At 40.0% G+C, this 19,813-nt stretch overlaps 1 protein-coding gene across 1 annotated transcript in view; it reads right to left on the bottom strand.

Annotated features, from left to right (window-relative positions):
- Nucleotides 1-19,549, bottom strand: part of LOC120801486 (collagen and calcium-binding EGF domain-containing protein 1-like) — a 32,982-nt gene extending 13,433 nt beyond the window's left edge. The window contains exons 1-2 of the mRNA XM_040148601.1: nucleotides 19,197-19,549; nucleotides 16,606-16,686 (exon numbers count right to left, since the gene is read on the bottom strand). Of these exons, the coding sequence (XP_040004535.1) occupies nucleotides 16,606-16,686; nucleotides 19,197-19,309 (194 nt within the window). The 5' untranslated portion in view covers nucleotides 19,310-19,549. The remainder of the gene's footprint in view (nucleotides 1-16,605; nucleotides 16,687-19,196) is intronic.
- Nucleotides 19,550-19,813: the final 264 nt, after the last annotated feature.

The raw sequence follows: 19,813 nt of genomic DNA, 5'->3' as shown, positions 1-19,813 counted from the left end.
CTCTACATTATGAGTCCCATTCACATTATAGTGTTGTTCCCCCAGTTTGTATATAGAGTTTCGATATGTGAGGAACATCATAAGAAACTTCAGTATTGGTCTCTTTCGATAACTTTTGAAATAAATCCCATCTCTTATCTGTGTATCGCCTTTAACCGCAAACATTTGGGACGCTCTGAAGTGGATGAAGGAGGAGGAAATGCCACGAGTAAGAAATGATGGGAGGACATTGACAGGAGGATGAGGAGGATGGTCAAAAGACAGGGATGAAGGTTGTTGTCAGCTTAGAGTGTTCCCTCTTGGGACTCTGGTGGAAAGAACACAGGAAGTGGAGCCCAATGGAGGTCAATGGCCTTTTGACACACCCGGACGGGACGCTGGCCATGTGTGTGTATATCCTGTCATTTTGATGGATGCTTCTTACTTCTTACTACAACCGCAGCATGTTGTATTCATCAACCAAGCTGTAATTGATTTATTTGCTCTGCAAAGCTCAGTCACAAGCGATTCAAAAACTTGGCCGGTTCGTGTGGTGTATGAATGTGTGATGATAGATCATACTGAAAAACATTAGTATGATGCGACAAACAATAAAAACAGGGCTGTTTCAGGTTTTTGGCGGACTGCCATGTTCATTCTTTTGGGAGTAAGTTCTGTTCATATCTGATGTTAGGCTTTTTTATTTCTGTCTTTTCAATTTGTTGCAAATTTTTATCTGGTGCTAATTGGTGGTAGTTTTACACTTTTTTTAATAAAGCGTTCTTCCCCTTGTGGGCTTTTTAAATCCTCAGTGAAAGCACATTTGTATGACTTCATATATAAGCTAAACTATTTTGTACTTTCCGTCCATTTATCCCATAATACAACCAAGACAAGCAGTAAATTCAAACTTGTCCTAATATCCTAAATCCAAAATGTCGTAAACTCCAAAAATCCACACAATACGACCGTGTACGTCAGCTTCCTCGTAAAGGTGTGAAGGTGTTGTGCACAGCCGCATGTTAAGCTCTTTGCGTGTTAGCATATAATTGCGTGTGTGTGTATTCTCTTTAACTTGTGTGAGTATACATATGTAAAGGTGTTAGTTTGGCGAGTGTGAGCACCTCCTCCCTGTTTATTTGCTCTGCCAGCCCACTTCCAGGACCTGGGTCTCAGGGGAAACATCAGAGCTCTGGCCTAACAGAGAAAGCTTTGACTGGGAGCACAAGAGGTTTGAACCACTTCCACCAGAAAAAGGGCTGACCTGCACTCCTCCTGCTCCTCTATGTTATGCCTCACCTCTCTCCGCTTGCCTCATCTTTCCATCATTTCTCCTACCATTCTCCCACCCTGATCCCCTCTTCAGAAACACCCTTTAACCTTTCCATCCCTCCCTCTACATTCCTCACTGTCATAATTCCAGGATCATAGGAATATTTTGATACAACCATTCAACATCTGAACACACACACTCAACTTTTATGTTGAGTGTGTGTGTTCAGTGAGAACACTGAGGTGAACTGATTTTATTTGATGAATATTTTCTCTGGGTGTCTGGTAACTGCTTTTGTGAATGCACTCCCTCTCTATCTCCCACCCACTGGCCCCTTGCTGCCTTTGCCCTTACAGCTAATGAGCGGCTGAGGTTTTTGGACATGCAACACTACTTAAAGGAGCCCGGTGAACAGCAATTAATGTGACAGAATGCAGCATTTTCCTCCTTCACCATCTCTCCTTCTCTCTCACTTCATCTGAAGCTGTCAAAGGAGTAGTTTGATATTTTAGGATACGCAACATTCATTTTCTTGCCAAGAGTTAAGTGTGAATATTGATACCACTCTCATACCTCTACACAAAGTATGGAGCTGGAGCCAGGAGGTGATTATCTTAATTTAGCAGTAGTAAACGACTAGCCTGACTCACTACAAAGTTCAAAAGAAGTCTGCCTGCCTACACCTCTAATACTCACGAATCACCACGTTATATCACCTTTGTTTAATCTGTACACAAACAAAAGTGTAAAGACAACAATTTGTGGTTTTATGAGGAGTTACATTTTCTAATATTTTTTTGGCCAGGTTCATCTCTCTAGCTGTAAAATAACCAAATATAATTGTTAAAAAGTGTTTGGTTTGTCAAAAAACAAGCCTGTGTTATATCTCAAAATTGTATTTAAATCATTTAGAATTTTCCTATTTGCTAAGATTATAATTCTAATTATAATTTTTCTTCTTATCCAGTACATTGGGGTTTTTTTTAAAGATTATTTAAAGGACTAGTTCAGCATTTTAGGAAATACGCTTATCTTAGAGGGAATTACATGTTACAGCTATTCTTGACGAACAAAAGTTTATCCATCTGTCCAGCACTTCCCTCCAGCACTCTTGCTATAGTGCCAGTAGCCAGGTACAGTTTTGTTATAGGTTTACTCTGTACAGGCATAATGGTACCAAACCTATCAACCTCACGTGATGATAAGACTTCAGGTTGCTGGATATACAGTAGTCCCTGTGCCCAGCTGTTGTTTGTCAGAAATATTTTGGAAAGCAGAGCTGGAGTCCGGATGTTTTGGCAATTTCTTTAAAAGCTAGTCAAATCCGTAAAATAATATGAATAGCAAAGAAAATATTTGGAATCATATCATTAGAATGGTTATTAAAAGTGAATGCGTGAGATCAGACCTCTTTCTTCCTGCTTGTCTGTTGTTCCATCACACAGAAAAACCTAAGACACCACAGACCAGATTTCCGACTAAACCTTATGATGGAGAATGATGCAGCATCTCACCACTTCATTGCGACATTTTGTAAACCCTATATTGTTTCATCATGCATGATTTCCCAGCAGCTACTGAGCAGATGTTAAATTAAATGGAAGTGAATCATTTTCACACTGCATGCGAGGTTTTCAAAGTGGCTTGAAAATACTATGGTTTTAAGTCAAAACTAAAGGGGTTTGTAAGTGCTCTGCCATTATGAAACACAAACATTTACTGGACAACATGTTTATTGTTGCCTGATTTTCACTTGTTTAAAGAAGATTAATAGGAAGATTTCATAATTGTGATGAACATGTCTTGATGTGTGTGTGTCTCAGGGCTGACAGAGCTCTCCCAATGGTCTCTGGCCTCTGTGACCCGTCCAGGCTCAGTGTCACTGCAGGAATGTGGCATCTCTGACCCTCTGAGCTGCTTTCTGTGACACCCACACACCCACACACACACACACACACACACACACACACACACACACACACACACACACACACACACACACAAAGACGTGATCGGCTCTGTCCAAGTCTACTGGGATTTGGAAGTTTGGTATCCTACCTGAAAGCAAAGAACGATTGGATGGAAAAGATGATGAGGAGGACATGGGGAGAATCGGATACAGAAGCTATGTTTTCAACTATATTTCTAAGTAGAGAGCTGGGAGTAAATTTTTCAAATATTACCAAAAATAAAATGTGAATTAGTCTAGTTTCCATCAGCATTAACTGCCTAATCAGAAAACACATCCACCTCATTGTGAATTTTTTTCTAGTGATCAGTATTGATCTGTCATGTCTGCTAAACACACTCTTTTTGACAGACTTTTGTGGCTGTATGCGCTGTAATTTTGTAAGCCACACAGACTTTGATTTACTCACTGGCCCACTGATACCAGATGTTAATGTCTCCTGCTCACATTGTGAGTGTATCTGGGCAGCCACGGGAAATATATATTAACCAGACCAATGTGTTTTCATAAAATATTAAAATATTATAATACATAAAATATTGCCATAAAAATGAGTGGATGAAAACCCAGCAATGGACTGGCAGAATGTATCACATCCATCTGTTGGTGTTTGACAGAGAGACTTATTTTTATTTGGATGCTTGGATAATGCTTTTACATACACACACACACACACACACACACAAACACACACACACACACACACACACACACACACACACACACACACACACACACACACACACACGAACACACTCGTTTTAGGTTCCCACACACACACATATATATATATATATATATATATATATATATATATATATATATATATAAACACTCAACTGAATGAATTGTGCAGGAGACAGTGACTGATGGTCCAATATGGAGATAAGGGTACATAGTGGAGGGTAAAGAGGGACCGAAGAGGGATGGGTAAGTGCTAGATAACAGTGAGCGAAAGTAGCTAAGCAGTACAGTCAAGGTAATGGCAGATCCCTCATAATGATATGTCTGGTTAGGTTTTCACGCCAGACAGGAAAGTTGTTTTAAAAGAGAACCTTTTACTCAAAATCCCACTAGAGACTGTAACTGAGGCTCAAAGTAATGGACCGATATGACCAAGAAGATATTCCAAGTCCTCTAAATGGCTTTGTAACTGCCTTGATGTTGAAAAATCCTGGAGGTATTGAGAGATTTATAACTGTTTTGAGTTGGAACTCCCAAGCTGTTAGACTCCACACCTCCTCTATTCACAGTTTGCAGTTTTGTTACATGAGAGCTTCATACATGCAGGCACATGCCCTCGCCAGCCTTGTCGACTTCAAACAACAGTAAAACAACAATGTCATTCCAGTCTGTTATCAATTGCCCAGTGATTTGTTTTGCTGAAGCAATAACAGTGATAGTGCAGCCATAAAAGGGGCTGAAAAAACACTAATCTAGAGCAGATTGTACGCAGTAAAACAGCCATTGTGATTGTCAGGTGTGCACTAATCAGAAAAAGATGGAAGATGATGACTGGAATTTTCTTGGAGGTACAACTCAAGTCTACAGCTCTATGAAGACGATTATACTTTCATTAAATACAGGAAGCGTAACACAAAGGCCTTGTAAAAGTTGTGTCTGAAAATGGAGGGGACTGCATGAAGTGCTTCACAGTGTAAATAGACAGCAAAACCGAAAGTGGTATAGCTTTGCTGAAAGAACCTTGTGTCAGCTCCAAATCTGAGAAGAATGAACAGGTCACTGTTCCCACAGCTTGGGATTTGTTGATCACCATCCAAAGTATACAGAGAGAAAACACTAAAGGGAGAAAGGAGAGTGATACTTTGAATAGGATGCCCCTGTGGACTTCTGGGTGCAATACAAACAATCCGTAAGCAGATCGAGTTCAGTCCGAATGTGCCGCACTTATGTGTGAGTCGTCTATTTGTTTCCACTTTGCGAGAGCAGAGATTTCACCAAGCATTTTAACGATCTGAGCTCACGAGCTGAAGGCAAAAAAATGACTCTATCCACTGTGCTAATGATGAGGACTGAACTGAAGACAGAGTTGTCAGTGACTCACCAAAATCCTCTTTGGATGAACAGTAGACTGCAGTAAATTTAAACACCAGAACACACAAACACACACACACACACACACACACACACACACACACACACACACACACACACACACACACACACACACACACACAGACACACACACACACACACACACACACACACGCGTATAATGTGTATATACCATATTTGTATGCTCACACATGTTTACAGTTTATCAAATTGTGTCCCCCTCAATAACACAAGATGTCTACAAAGTGAGGCAGCATTGGCAGGGTTTACCCTTGCAAACACACACACACACACACACACACACACACACACACACACACACACACACACACACACACACACACACACACACACACACACATATATGCCTACAAGCATAATGGATGATCTCATTTATGTGCACCTGTGCACACACACTAAAAGACAGACACACACATAATAGTATCAAATGTAGTGATATTCAGTCCAGATGTCGACAAAGTATAACAACGTACACATGGACACATGCACAAACATATTCATGTACTACTCATAAATATATGTCCAAACACATGACACACAGTGATGGAAGCATCTGGTCCTTGTTACCTGTTTCAGAGCAAATCAAAATCACCTCCTTCTATTCTTCAGTCAGAGGCTTCCTGCTGTTTGACATTACAGGCTTTAGCACCTAATTTCAATGTTTGTCCATTTCTGTATTTACCCTATCACTGGAGCACAAGCCTACTTGGCTGACTAGTGAAATGTAAAATCAGCGAGTTATATTATAATTGAGAATTGATAACATGTTCGAACAGAAAATTTTTCATGAAGGGAAGGGATAAATACAATAAGGTTTTTCTAATATGGTCTTCAAGGACTGTGGGAGATCATGAAATTCACTCAATATGTAGATGACAGTGCATCTTTTATTTAAAGTCAGAAAAGCTAAAATATCATACTTGCAACAGCAGCGTTATAATGGCTTTTTTTATGGCTAGTAAGACGGGGACTTCTGACTGCAGCAGGTGATGTGATGCATTCTGCCTTTTTCACTCTTCCTCACTAGATCTGTCTGTTACACACAGCATCTGCAGAACTGCCTCTGACACTACACAGTAGTGCCCTCTGCATGCACACTACTCTCTGCTAATAATTGTGGAATAATACACATACATGGACGTACATTTCAGTGATGACACAAAAGTAAAGATGATCTCAATTTACTGCTCTATATAGTGTAAACTCCGTGTATATTATAGAGGGAGTAGTGAATGAGTGAAAAGGGAGTGATTTTGGATATAGCCTTGGTATACCTGATATTGTGGGTTTCCTACTATGACAACTTAAAATGTCTGCAGTTAAAAAGGCTCATTGGCTGCCCCCTGGGTAATGTAGTTTAGTTAGGGCAATCATGAATTGCTCAGAAAAACTGACTGGGAGAGGCCGGAAAAGAGCACCAAGGAGGAGGAGGGTCAGTTTGCAAGAAATTGTCATGGTAAACCAAGGATTAAAATGTGCTGTTTACTGACCCAGTTCGAGCTCTGGTAATAGCAAACAAGCAGTAAGTCTTGCTAACCTTCTCTGGACAAACATGTCAGTCAGTCACTGTCATTTTAAAAATGCTACCTTACGGTTATTGTCAAATAGACAGTTTAATGTGTCAAAGCAGGAAAAGAACAGGTGTAAATAATAGTGCTAAATTCTACTGAAGTGTCTTTGTAAGCCGTGACAGTGACCTAGCATGCTAAACACCAGAGAACCTGAACTGAACACTTAAATGTAATTTAGCCATTGTTAATGGTACAAGTGCACCTGTGCCCCACCTGCCATGGCACGTTAAAATGACTGCTGGGGAAAAACTCAGTTGTTTTCAAGTTGTCAAAAAGACAGTATGGATAGATAAAACCGAAACAGTACAACACAAATAGACATTAGTCCTCTCTCCCTCTTTTGCTTTGGACTGTATGCATGTACAGTTGTGTCAGACTCTACACCTGGTAGCTAGTTAGACTGAACAGCATTGATACACAAGGACAGTACAATATATTTGTGTGTGTATGTGTGTGTGGAGCAGGTGCTCTGTATTTCATGTCATTCGGTTTCAATTACCTTGGCAACATCCCTGGTGCATGCAGATATACTTCTGATGTTTCTGATCCAAAGGGGAAGACAAAGATGATGGGGATGTGAGAGGAGGAGACGACAGAGAGACACACAAGGAAGAGTGAAGATGAAAGCGAAGGAGAGAGAGAAAAAGAGAAAGAGACGTAAGACGAGAAAAAGATGTAAAAACAGAAGTTGAAGAAAGGAAGAAAGACAGACAGAGAAAAAAGCAAGAAAGAATTCGCAGGATGGGTAGAAACTGACAGTAATTGATGCAGAAAGAAAAGACTGGGAGGAGAGAATCTGAGCGGGGCTGAAAGAGGGAGTGTAAAGTGAATGTCATGTCAATGTCTACTGAGCAGAGTTGCTGTTCCCCTGCTGAACTTCTGATTCATTGACAGCATCAGTCAGGGGAGCTTCAGTCAGCATCCTACCATATCTACTCATCCAGCTTGGAAGCCAATCATAGTAGAGAGAGAAAAACACTCAGAAGCTATTCTGATTTCCCTACTTGCTCTTTTTATAGACCTTTACATGGTTTTCCAGGCAAATCCCTACTGGGGAGAGCACTCAGCCACAGTGCAGCTTTATTTCGTTTGGATTTTAAAAAAAAATATACCTCTACTTTGCTTTACTTTATTTCTTGGCCACTGTCCTGTAGTTCTCCCTGCTGTGCATATTTTTGCATCTATGATTATAATTTTGTAATATTATCCTTGTTAAAATTTAGAGAAAGAGCTTCCGATAACAGTGAGGTTTAAGATCTGATTTAAAACATGCAACAGAGTTCGTTAGCGTGAAGACATGCTGAGGGGCATGAACCAAAAAGGCCAAGTCACCTCCGGTCACAAAATGGAATAAGTGATTTTTAAATAGACTTTAAACCTATTTAATTCATATTTTTACACAAAAGACTGTATATTAAGCAAGTATCACCTCTTAAGTGTAAGATATCTCCTAAATCTCGTCTGCGTATGACCCTACATAAGCATCTCAACCAATGGTTGCAAAACTGTCATTTTTGACAACATTGCGTATCATCAAGCCAAAATGGGCAGTGCAAAGAGTGTCTGGGATCAGGACTGTGTTAAAAGAGTTAGTCTTTCATCCATCCCTCTTGCTGTTTCCCCAGTTTCTGGTGTTTTCCATGTTTCAAGTGTCAGATTATGAGTAGATTCAGCTTTTCTGTTTGTGAGTGACAGACATTGCCTCAGTTTTTGAATTGCTCAAATAACTCTCATCCTGTGCACAATCTTAGTGAGGTAAATTAGTAATTAGTTGGTGAATGCATGAATAATAAACATGGTGTCTGTGGATGAGCATCTCTTTATCTAACCTTTTTACTCTAGATGTGTCTAGTTAGCCTCAATCACTGTCATGACAGTGTTTTCTTGGCTGGATAACTCATTACCACAGTTAATTTTATATCCATTTTGCTGTGTTGTTTGCTCGGGACTGATGATGATTTTTGTGCTCTTTTCTATACTTTTTTTCTCATTGAGCTCTTAGTTGGCCTGTTTTACCTTCTTTCACACTGAGTAATGTGAAAGCTTGACCGAGTGTGTAAGGATGTGTATGTGTGTGAGTGTGTGGGGGAAGGTTAGTATCTTTGAAAGTATGTGCAGAGACCACGTAGGATCCAGAGCTGAGAAGAGAGCCAAGTCTAATGCCATAAATCCAGAGGGAAAGAATGGAGAAGAGAGGGAGCTTAAGACTCTGAGATATCACTACTTTATCTGTAGTTCTATATTGAAGGTGTCAAGGAGCAAAGTTCACAATATACGCTTGGATCCCAGCGAACAGCTTTCAGTAAGTTAATAAATCACCCCAGCCAGTCAATCAGTCAGTCAGCAGTTTGTTCAGTCATTTAGATGTTCAATCCTCCAGTCTGTAAGAGTTTGAAGCCAGGGTGTCATTCACCCTGTAAGCAGACTCTGTGTCGCCCAGCTCAGTGTTATTCTAGAGTTTTAACTGCCGAAAGTCTGCACGTCCCCATCTCTCAGAGGGACCATGACACCAGTGATGATCCCCATGTGGTCTCATCCTTCCCCATCCCAGGGCACCACATTCCCAAGTAGTGGCTGCTTGTCTTGCTGCGGGTCAAATCAAGACTGACTAAAGTGTTTCCTTTCTGACTTATTTCTTTTGACCTGAAGTGATCAGATATGATCATTTTTGACGCGGACAAGGACAGGATCAATTTCTCAAAACTAACCTCACTTATCTGGCTAGAACAAAGCTGTCAAAGTTCTGTAATTACGTGCTCTTCAAAACAACATTTAACATGTATGAAGCTTGTTGTTTAGCACATTTGACCTGACCTCAACCCCAGCATTAATGCTCTAGCTACTAGACAGAGGCCTGGCTTCTGTCTCTGCAGAGCAAAATACCAACAGGCTTCGCTGAACTAGAAAGAAGGAAGCTGTAGAGTGGAGATGGAGATGGAGTCCAGGCCTGGAGCTGAGTCTGTCTCAGTCAGGTCTCAGTAATGAACACCTTAAATGTTTCTTGTTGACACACAGCGCAACCCTGATGGGGGGGGGGGGGTTGTACTTGGACTCGGTGCTCGTGAGGGAATCTATGCCTGTTGACCATTTTCACTGTATGAGTTTTCAAATGTGTTAACAAGGTCTTTTACATTTTCAACTCATCTTTCCTGATCAAAAAAAAAAAAAAAGAAACATGCTGAACCTTTGTTTGGCAGGGCATTAAATTTATGCTATAAATATACACTGCCGTGACTTTCAAAACCACTGGTATCCACTTTCCACGCATTTTGTGACAGGCCTTCATGTCCATGAATATGATTACATGCAGTGTCATGGTCTGTATAAGGAAGACTTTTAGGTCTTGAATGAAGAAAGGGAACAAGTGGTGTATAGAAATCAGTAAACAAATTGCTAACCTTCAGTAACTCCTTTGAGGAAGTCATGGAGATTGCATAAAACACAAAGCAAAGTCCAAAGCTGTGGATCACTAACTCAACCCAATGAAGACCCACCTTGCGGTCCACTTAATGAAATAAGGAAATCCCAGCTGTGCACTTCAACAACTCAAACCAGCAAAGATTTTAACTCTTTGAGTCAAGCCAACAAGAGAGTTCACAGACTGAAATCGACCAAATGAAAAACTCAATCTTACAGTGTATGTGGTCTTTAAAGAGTCATGGCTTCTTACTTCTGGGTATTTCACACAAAAAACAAGGAATATGGATTGGTAAGAGTTAACATGCTTCAGATTCACCTTATGTTGTTATTATGCAAATCACATTTTCTTTTTTGTCATTTTTTCCAATGAAATTATGTACATTTTAAAAATTGCAAATAATAAATCCAAATAAGTGTTCCTTTTTTTTGGTGGAACCTGTTAGGGACAACATTTGGGGCAGATTTTGCCTTGATTGTTAAATTGTTCAGAATGAAAAGTGATTTCACTCCACCATGGCTTGTAAAAATGGTTCTTAACTAGACGTTTTTATGTGTGTAGGAAATGGCATGGCAATGCATCCAATAGTTGTCAAAACATTCCAGTCAAAACCACAAATGTCAACCTCATTAGGGTTCTTGGTCTGCGAACCAAGGATTGGCACAAAAGTTTGTACTGTCTGTACAAACTTTTGTGCCAATCCTTCAAGTGGAAGATGAGGTATTTCACTGGATAAGTGAAGACTTTGACCTGTTGTTGGCGCTCAATGAACGGTCAGGGGATCACCAGTATCAGTACGATAAATCCTCTGGGGACCATGAATTAAATGCCAAATTTCATGGATGATCAATCTGATAATTGTTGAGAAATTTCAGTCTGGACCAGGATTCGTTGCCAATTGACAGACCAAATCTCCCATCCCTCGAACCACGCAGCTAGTGTGGCTAAAAACAAATTGGATGGATCTTTATTATAATAAAATGGATTTTTGGGATACAGATGTTTTGATTTAAAGTATGGAAGTCACAGGAGAACTCTTGTCCAAACTGCGTTTTGGTAAAAGGAAGAGGAAAGTGATGCAGCTACAATATATCTGATAAGAACACAATCCACATGATAGATGCATATGAATGCCAGGTGTAAAGAGGCCTTCCTGCCTTCTGACCAGCAGTCACTTGCAATCACACGTCCACAGAGGCAAACCCTAAGTTAGTAGTATAATGAGTCGAGACAGGAAGCGATTGTGGTTAAAAGGTTGACTAAAACTAAACCTCACATTATTAAAGCTTGCATTATATCTTTGAATACTGGGGCTCTTTTGTAATATATAGCACAGTTGTTAGCATTAGACACAGCATGTATTGGGATGAGTTACTAAATTTTCTGGCTTGCTGTTTAATCCCTCATGCCAACAATGAAGTGTCTATGTCAATTGATGACAAAAGGTAAAGATGTAGTCAGGTCAAGCACAGCTGTTTGCATGCTGTCTGTGTGGGCAGCAAGTAAATGAGTATCTCTGTGGAAGTTTTTCAGACAAATAAAACAGCAAAAATGTGTGGAAGGGGCCAACAGTGTAATGATATCAGAGACCCCCACAAAGATAATTCAGAGGCAAAAATTCAGCCAAATGACCAAAGTGTCTGTGACTCAGCCTTGAGATATTTCTGCAGGCAAAGTCCAGAAACACTGATTGTAAGCAGTCCCTTTTTTTCTCTCTCAAATACAGCGGGAGTTGCGCTGTTTTCTTCCAACCACATGCTCTTTGATTTGTTGTAATGTAGTTGTGTGTTTGTGAAAGAGAGTGAGATAGGAATTAATGGGAAGATGAAGGGAAGAAGTTGGACACATGATGCCAATTCCTCTCTTTTCCTCACTTAGTTCCTCACACTTGTAGTCATGATCCTTTCATCTTCACGTTGTGTCAGAGCTATATTAAGTTACTGCCAATGCAAACTGAACATCCTACTGCTGCTGATCACATTAAATCCTTATGTAGAAGTTCAGTGTTGAGATATTAGTGTAACAGACCATAATATAGATTTCCAGCAAAAGAAATATAACTTTTTCCAGCAGAATATTTAAAGAGTGGACTTTTTATTGTTTGTTTTTGGTATGACAAACTCCTGTGCTCTTATGTGAGTGTTTTTCCCTCAGGAAATCCCTTGCCTACTCAAACACAGTATTAAGTATAGGTGTGTGAATCACTAAAAATTCAAACATGACTCAGCTTGATCGTGGTGCTGAACACTGAAGACACTGGTATTCTCAGTGAGTGCTGCCGTCCAGTGCAGAAACCAGCATAATCAGTGGGTTCCCCTGCAGAGTATGTGGAGGTGCTGCAGTTGAACGCTTGGCTGTGAGTTACAGTGTGCTGTTTGTTTGGTCTGGCGTAAATTACACATTTTCAGCTCTAGCCATTTTCACTACCTCACTATACTAGCAAAAATCAATTTGGATACCCTGCCCTCTGTGAGATGATACTGTAGAGACAGAAGATGATCATTACTTATGAACATCTAGGATGCTGATGCTAATGATGCCACTGGGAGAGATGGATCATTGTGGCGACAAAAAGTAACATGTTTCCAAGTACGGAAACAACAAAATGAATCATGTTTCCATGACATTTATCATCATTCCTTACTTAATCAGAGTAGAAGCCTGAGCTCACATACCGTAGCGTGACGTTATAGGTGTAATGTGGTGCAGTAACAAGCCATGCAGGGACTTTTAAGCAGAACAACATGCCAGTCAAGTGAAAGGATGGTTTATAGTTTATTGGAGCCAATCAGTCCTGTAAGAGTTGGACTCCAAAGCTCAGACTGTTTAGAGAGCAAGGGCTCGGAAAGGAGTAGAAAATTAAGTGCTGTAACTGCCAGTACAGACAATACAGAGACATTTCATACAGACTCATACATTAACATGCAAGCTCACATACACACACATCACTCAGAAACTGGGTACAAACCATGTATATTTGGCTTGGCATTGATTGAAATCTGACCTCCAGCGAAGGCCGAATAAGAGCACAAAACTGGCAAAACAATAGAAATGTAGAAATGGAATTGATTCACCCTCATCGCTGTGAGAACCACAGCAGCGGAGGAGGAGACCTGCGGCTAGCCAGTCTTTGTTTAGATGGTGAGATCAGGAAGGGTTTACATCTGCGCAACACCGCAAAACCCTCTGAGACAGACACAGTCATTTACATTTTAGACATTTAGAAAACACTCTTATCCACAGCAACGCACTCTAAGTGGCGATGAAGAAGATGACGAGGAGATCGGGAAGATCAGCAACAGTAAAAGCAACCATGTGAATAGTCATAGTGTGCTGACAACAGATTGGAGAAATCTGTATTCATTTAATAATGGTAGTTTCTATTTGGACTAATAAATCTTCATAAGAAATTGTTCAATATTTCTTAAATGTGACTGTTAGATTTGTCTTAAGCATCAAAAGATCCTTTTCATAAAATCTCACTTACTAAACAGCCTCATGTTAAGTGCTACCATAGTTTAAGTACCATAAGTACCATAATTTGCTACACTGTTTTGATAGTAACTAAGCCCACTTTCTTTGGGAAGGTGTGGATTTTTCCAAATGGTTAACATGCCATCTTTAATCATAACTCTAGAAATAATACTTTTTCCCAGATTATTTGAATATGAGAACATAGCGCCAGGTGAAGAAATAAGAGACGAAAACCAGAAATTATTGGAAAATGTGCAACCTGTCTGGACATGGCAGAGCTGTGGGTTGAGATCCGACTGTTAGATTGACAGGGTCTGGGTCAAATAAAGTTTACAAAGTTAAACTGTCCAGTCACAGCTAAGCAACCGTAAGCAGGTACTGCAGCCCTTTCAAGCTTTGGATTTCTCCCCCTGTGTTGCGGTGCATGTGGGGATGTAGGAAAAACAATTCTCAGTATTTAAGGATTTTGAAGGATACTGTTTTTGGTTTTTTTAATCTTCTCTCCAAAACCAAATAAAAGGAAAAAAAGCAAATACAAACTGCATGTTTATCTGCATTAGATGCAATTGTTAGCCTGTCTGGCTATGTAGCATACTACTTGTAATTAACGTTATTTCTACGGCCAAGGACCACATCATTAACTGTGGAGTTACAAGTTACGTTAAAAAAAAAGCTCTGTTCCTGACCACCACATTCACTGTGTAGTAAATCTCCTCTGTCTTGACACAGGCCATGGATGTGATCAGAGCTTAGGCTAACATTGGTAGCTCCGCTTTATTGGATTTGGGGAAGTTTACAATTCAACAACCCCAGCCAACCTAATTCTAGATAGAGTTACATTAAACGAAGAACATAAAAATATTAAAAATCTGGCTGGAGACAGCATTTTCAACCGACTCATGAAACTAATCTTGGATAGTTAGATGGCTAGTGACAGGTGATCAAATCTGACAGCGACTGTTGTCATTTTAGCCACAGAAACTGATGGTCACCGACTAAAAATGAGAAGCCTGCTTTTGTATACCTCTGCCTGAAATGAAGGAACAATTTTTTAAAAATAACAAAGAAACAATGGCTTACAGACAAGGATGAGTTGTCTAGAGAATTTTGCTGAGTAAAACCTACAACAAAATGGACAGTAAAACAGTACATTCAGATAACTCAGTAAACTTTGTTCGTGAAACAGGCCTCAGACCTACAGTAAGAAGTACGCATCCATCCAGACAAACTACAACTTAAACTTTCAATCCATCCAAACAAATGAAAATATGTGAGGGCCTCCTCACTTGCCCTGTCTGGTTAAACATGCTGCCCTCACTGAAACTGAATTCAAAGTAATCTATATGGACGGGTATAATGGATCAATCTGGCTGCCCCTGAAGTTATTTGCAAAAATATATTTAATCCAGGTCTGTGCTGAACTGCCTTGAGAAACACTGAAAGGAAAATACAACCTCATCTGATCCACCTTCTCCAGCACCACACATCTCTTGTAGAGCCAGGAATTAAACAAGACACAGAGCCTGTTACAGTCTAACCTTGACAGTAAACAGATCAGATGGTCTGGCCTCACACCAGACCTGGTGCCTCATTTATTAAAGGATCTTCTTACGCCAACAACCAAATCCAAGCCAAAGTTTGGCTTCAGAAGAGAGTTATGTAAGTGTCAAAATGAGCCATTTACAGTGATGTATCATGAGCTAAAGTCTTACAACCTGCCATAATGTCTGCATTGGATTCATTTATTTCCTTTAACCTATGTACCAAGATGCTCATATGATATGATATTGAGGCACATTGTCATAAATTATACTCCTTGAACCTGTAATAAGAGAAAGAAGAGCAAGAAAGGAGCCAATTTCTTCAAGTAATATGTGATACCTTTCAAACAATGCCCGATATTACCCTCTTATACTGTCTTGTAGGTATATGCCCTTGTTTAAATTACAAAGACACTTCTCCATTCACTTTTGAGTCTATGGCTAAACCAAATGTGTTGTTGGTAATCACTATAAGGAGTCTGCTGTCCCTGTCTTCCTCTGAATGGTTACAGTGCAATAAAAATAACTGATCACATCCTCTCCTGTCAAACTGCTTCTACTTTTTAGGTTACAATGCAGGCCCAAATTCCCCAATTGCCTTCCCTAAATGTTTTAGCTCTGGACCCAAGCTGAGAAAGTTCAAATTCAAGTTCTGTTTTACTTTCACAGAGCCAGGTGGAATTCAGCTCATTGCAGATGGAAACTGCAGTACAAGGAAAGGAACAACAATTTTCTTTAAAAAGGTGACTAACCAAACTAAAAAATTGAGTTAGAATAAATGATGGTACAATGAATCTGTTTTTTGCCACACCAGACTGTGGTTTAGTTATTAAAAAGACCGGGGAAAACAAGGTAAGAAAAAAAAAAGAGTAGCTGTGTTTGATTGACAAATTATGACACTTTTACTGAATGCATCTTCGTTCTATTAGCAATTGCCTTCAGAAAAAATATTATTTTTCTCTCTCAAATGCATATATTGAGTTTCCAAAAGGAGGATATACAGTGTGGAGTTCTGGGAATGACATGGCAGGGTGGTTTAGTGGTTACAGAAACCGTTCCATAACCCCAGGCACTTTCAGGTTCAATTCTCCCTACAGGCATCGGCAGCCAATTGTCCTGTCAAAGTATCCTTGAGCATATCACTGTTCTGGGAAAGACAGTCAGCTCAATACCAATATAATACAGTAAATATAAATATACAGTGAATATATAATGTGCAGTAACTCCTGTTGTTTCATTCAGTGGTTCAGGCTTATTAGACCCAAGCAGAACTGGCGCCTTACCTGAAACAAGTGCTGTTCTTTCCCCCTGCTCTGACACAAGGATACTCCACTGTCAAGATCTTACTATCTGGACACTCCGTTCTGAGAAAAGAAAGACACATGGAAACAAATGTAACTGTAAAGTGACACTTTTTACACTGTTTGTCATCAGGGCTTGGCTACATACTCATGAAAGAGAGGGAGGGAGAGATGGGGAATGATATCCAACAAAGGTCCAGGGTTGGACATAAACAGGAGACGTAGCAATCCATGGTCACCGCCTCAACCCCTAATCCAGCAGGGCTCCCCCCTATTCATAGTTTTAAACAGATAAACCTAGTTCGTAGCTATTGCCTCATGGAGTTAAAGGGGCTATATGTAAGTTTTCTCTGCCAACGAACGTGGTTTCTTGTCGGGAACAGGTTGTTTTGGTGGTGCAAATGGTTGCTTACCAAGAGCTTCAGACTTCTTTGCGATTACAATACAAGAGGTTAGAATATGCCCTCTGGGCAGCGCTACTTCTTCATCCTCTCATGTTGGACTGAGGGCAGACCGGCCTCTACAGTGACTCACTATCGGAAAGAGAGCTAGCTGGTTAGCATGCAAAACAAGCATTAACATTGGCTTTGCTGTCCACCGCTGGAGACATCTCTTGGTGAGTAAAGGACAGAAATTTGATGCTGAACTCGTAACATTTCTAAACAGCTGTTAATTCTAATGCTGGATATGTAGTGATAGCAAAACATACAAAAAGCGCCTTTAAACCTCAACAGTACCTTGACCTAAAATGTCTCTATTTTGACTGTACATTGCACATTATTTTACACACATGACTTTATACTGGAGCCTGGCCGATACTTAAATTTTCAGGCCAATAATGAAATTGATATTGAAGAAATGACATTTTTTCCGCATAAACACATTATAGCTGAAATGATGATTTGATTAATTGATTCACTGATCAGCGGAAAAAAAATCTGCAACTTTTTTCGATAATCAATTAATTGTTCATGCAGTTTTTTAAGGAAAAGATGTCATTTCTATTTTCTATTTCTCTTTAATATTCGATTTGCTGCTTTTCTCTGTTTTATACCTTTGCAAATTTAATATCATAAATTGCATATGGGTTTTGGACTGTTTGTTGAACAACGCAAGTAATTTGATGACTTTACCTTGGCCTCTGCAAAATTGTGCCATTTTCTGACATTTTATGGGCCAAATGGTTAATTGATTCTTAGGGGAAATAATCAATAATGAAAATAATCGTTAGTTATCGTTATTTTTGATAAGGATTCCTTAAATTTGGTTATGAAGGAATCAAGACCAAGATATCCTGTGAGGGACATTTTACCGCTGAAGAACTGCTCAAAGCGAGTCAGTGCTCACTGAAGGACAAATTATGCAATGGTTACTAAATTACCTCAAAATCTTTGGCATTTCTATAATGTGTTATCAATTTATAGGCAATAAGATAGTAGTGGCCAATATACTACCCTGGCTGATCTGGTTCTAAATCATAAAGAAAGAAATGCAATGAAAATGACATTAAATTCACATTGTGAATTTCAAGATGTAAAACCAAACTAACAACATATATACCAGCTACTAGTATTAATGTACACATTTTATATTTTCTACATTCTACCAATCCATGTACAGGTTCTTAAAGGTATTAACTATGTGTTTATTTAACTGGGGTCATCAATCACAGCAGAAGATGTTTTCCTCCCATTGTAACAGAGTCCAATGAGTTCACAATGAACCTTTAAAACAGAAATCTGAAGGTATGAGGTTGCTGGTCATTTTAGACGAGCTGAAAAGAATGACGATATTAATAAAAAAAAAAAATCATGGTGTTGATTTATTATCTGGGCTTCAGGCTGTTGCGCAGCAGTTTGCTCCTCAGTGGTTCCTTCCTTCTCAGAATATTGGGCGCATGTGCTCCACTCACATCCTCTCCTCGCCTCCTGACCTACTCTCCCTGGGCACGTTAATAGCATCTGTCATGTTTTGTCTGAGCACAAGTAACATTTGGCTCTCTGCACCGCGACCGATTCCAACCATTTGGAGTTCCCCATTGCGTTCTGCAAGTCCTTCAAAATCACATTAGATTAGACGCGCTACAGCGGTTCATCCAGGGGTCTCCTATTTGACAGCCTGCTCACACAGTACGTCGTGAAAAGCAGCAACCAATACAACATAGCCTAAACTCTATTATGGCTTTTGGCACTGTGTGCTAATCTGACAGGGAAGTCCTTGTTTTGAGTTTAAATTAAATGCCGACGCAAACTTGGTAATGTGAGTGGAGTAGATGTTGCCAAGAAGTTTACAGAGCTTTACTGTCACATTAATCCTAAAAAACACTGTATATCCCACCACAAGTCAACTGTACTTCATCTGTCGTGGCTCAAGTTGAGAAACCTAAAAATTAATGTTGTTTCTGAAACGTTTTGTTTCGGCTTTTAGTACATTTTTTGCGTCGTGAGTAGAAACCGACATCATCCCTGATTAAATTTACGGATGAGGCTGACGTGCAGCATCAGCATAATGCCGCTCATTCACAAAACGTAAAGATATTTTTAGGATCCAACCGTCAAGTCCGTGAAACTCACCTCGAGGTGTTCACCGCAAGCGTCGTCCTGATAGAGCTGGCACCAGATTCCCACAGGAAAACAACCCAGATAGCGCCAAATGGTAAAAGAGTCGCACCATAAAGTTTACCCATGTCCCCTCTGCGCTCCGGGACAGATGATCTGTTCAAGGAAAACGCCTTCACATCAACAGAGCGCCACTGTTTTCATCTGTCAGTGACCCTCGAGAGTGGCGGTATCAAAATATCAGAAATCCTTGTCAAGTGTCCCGCAGAGGTGACAAACATGGAGCCTGTGGGATAGTAAGTGCTGCGCGGTGCATCCGGAGCCCCGTCCCAGCTTTACGCACTGAGGCAGAGACCCCTTGGAGAGCTGCTGAAGGGTTTACAGCTCAGTGTGTTCTCACTAATCCCTCTGGATTTACATTCCAGCCTCTCAAGAACTTCAATTCAGTATACAGCCTCACTGCCCGTTGATGGTGAGGACGTATACCCCAACAACAACAACAACAACAACAACATCAACATCAACATTAATAATAATAATAATGAATTGAGTAGCGCTCTTAATCCCAAAATCACCACGGAGCTCATACTGCTGATATTTTTAAAGTCAAAACACATGTCCAAATTGAGTTT

This window comes from Xiphias gladius, chromosome 1 (genome assembly GCF_016859285.1).
Source record: "Xiphias gladius isolate SHS-SW01 ecotype Sanya breed wild chromosome 1, ASM1685928v1, whole genome shotgun sequence".
Classification (NCBI taxonomy): Eukaryota; Metazoa; Chordata; class Actinopteri; order Istiophoriformes; family Xiphiidae; genus Xiphias; species Xiphias gladius.
Note: the sequence above shows the minus strand (reverse complement) of the source record. Positions and strands in the feature narration are given on the sequence as shown.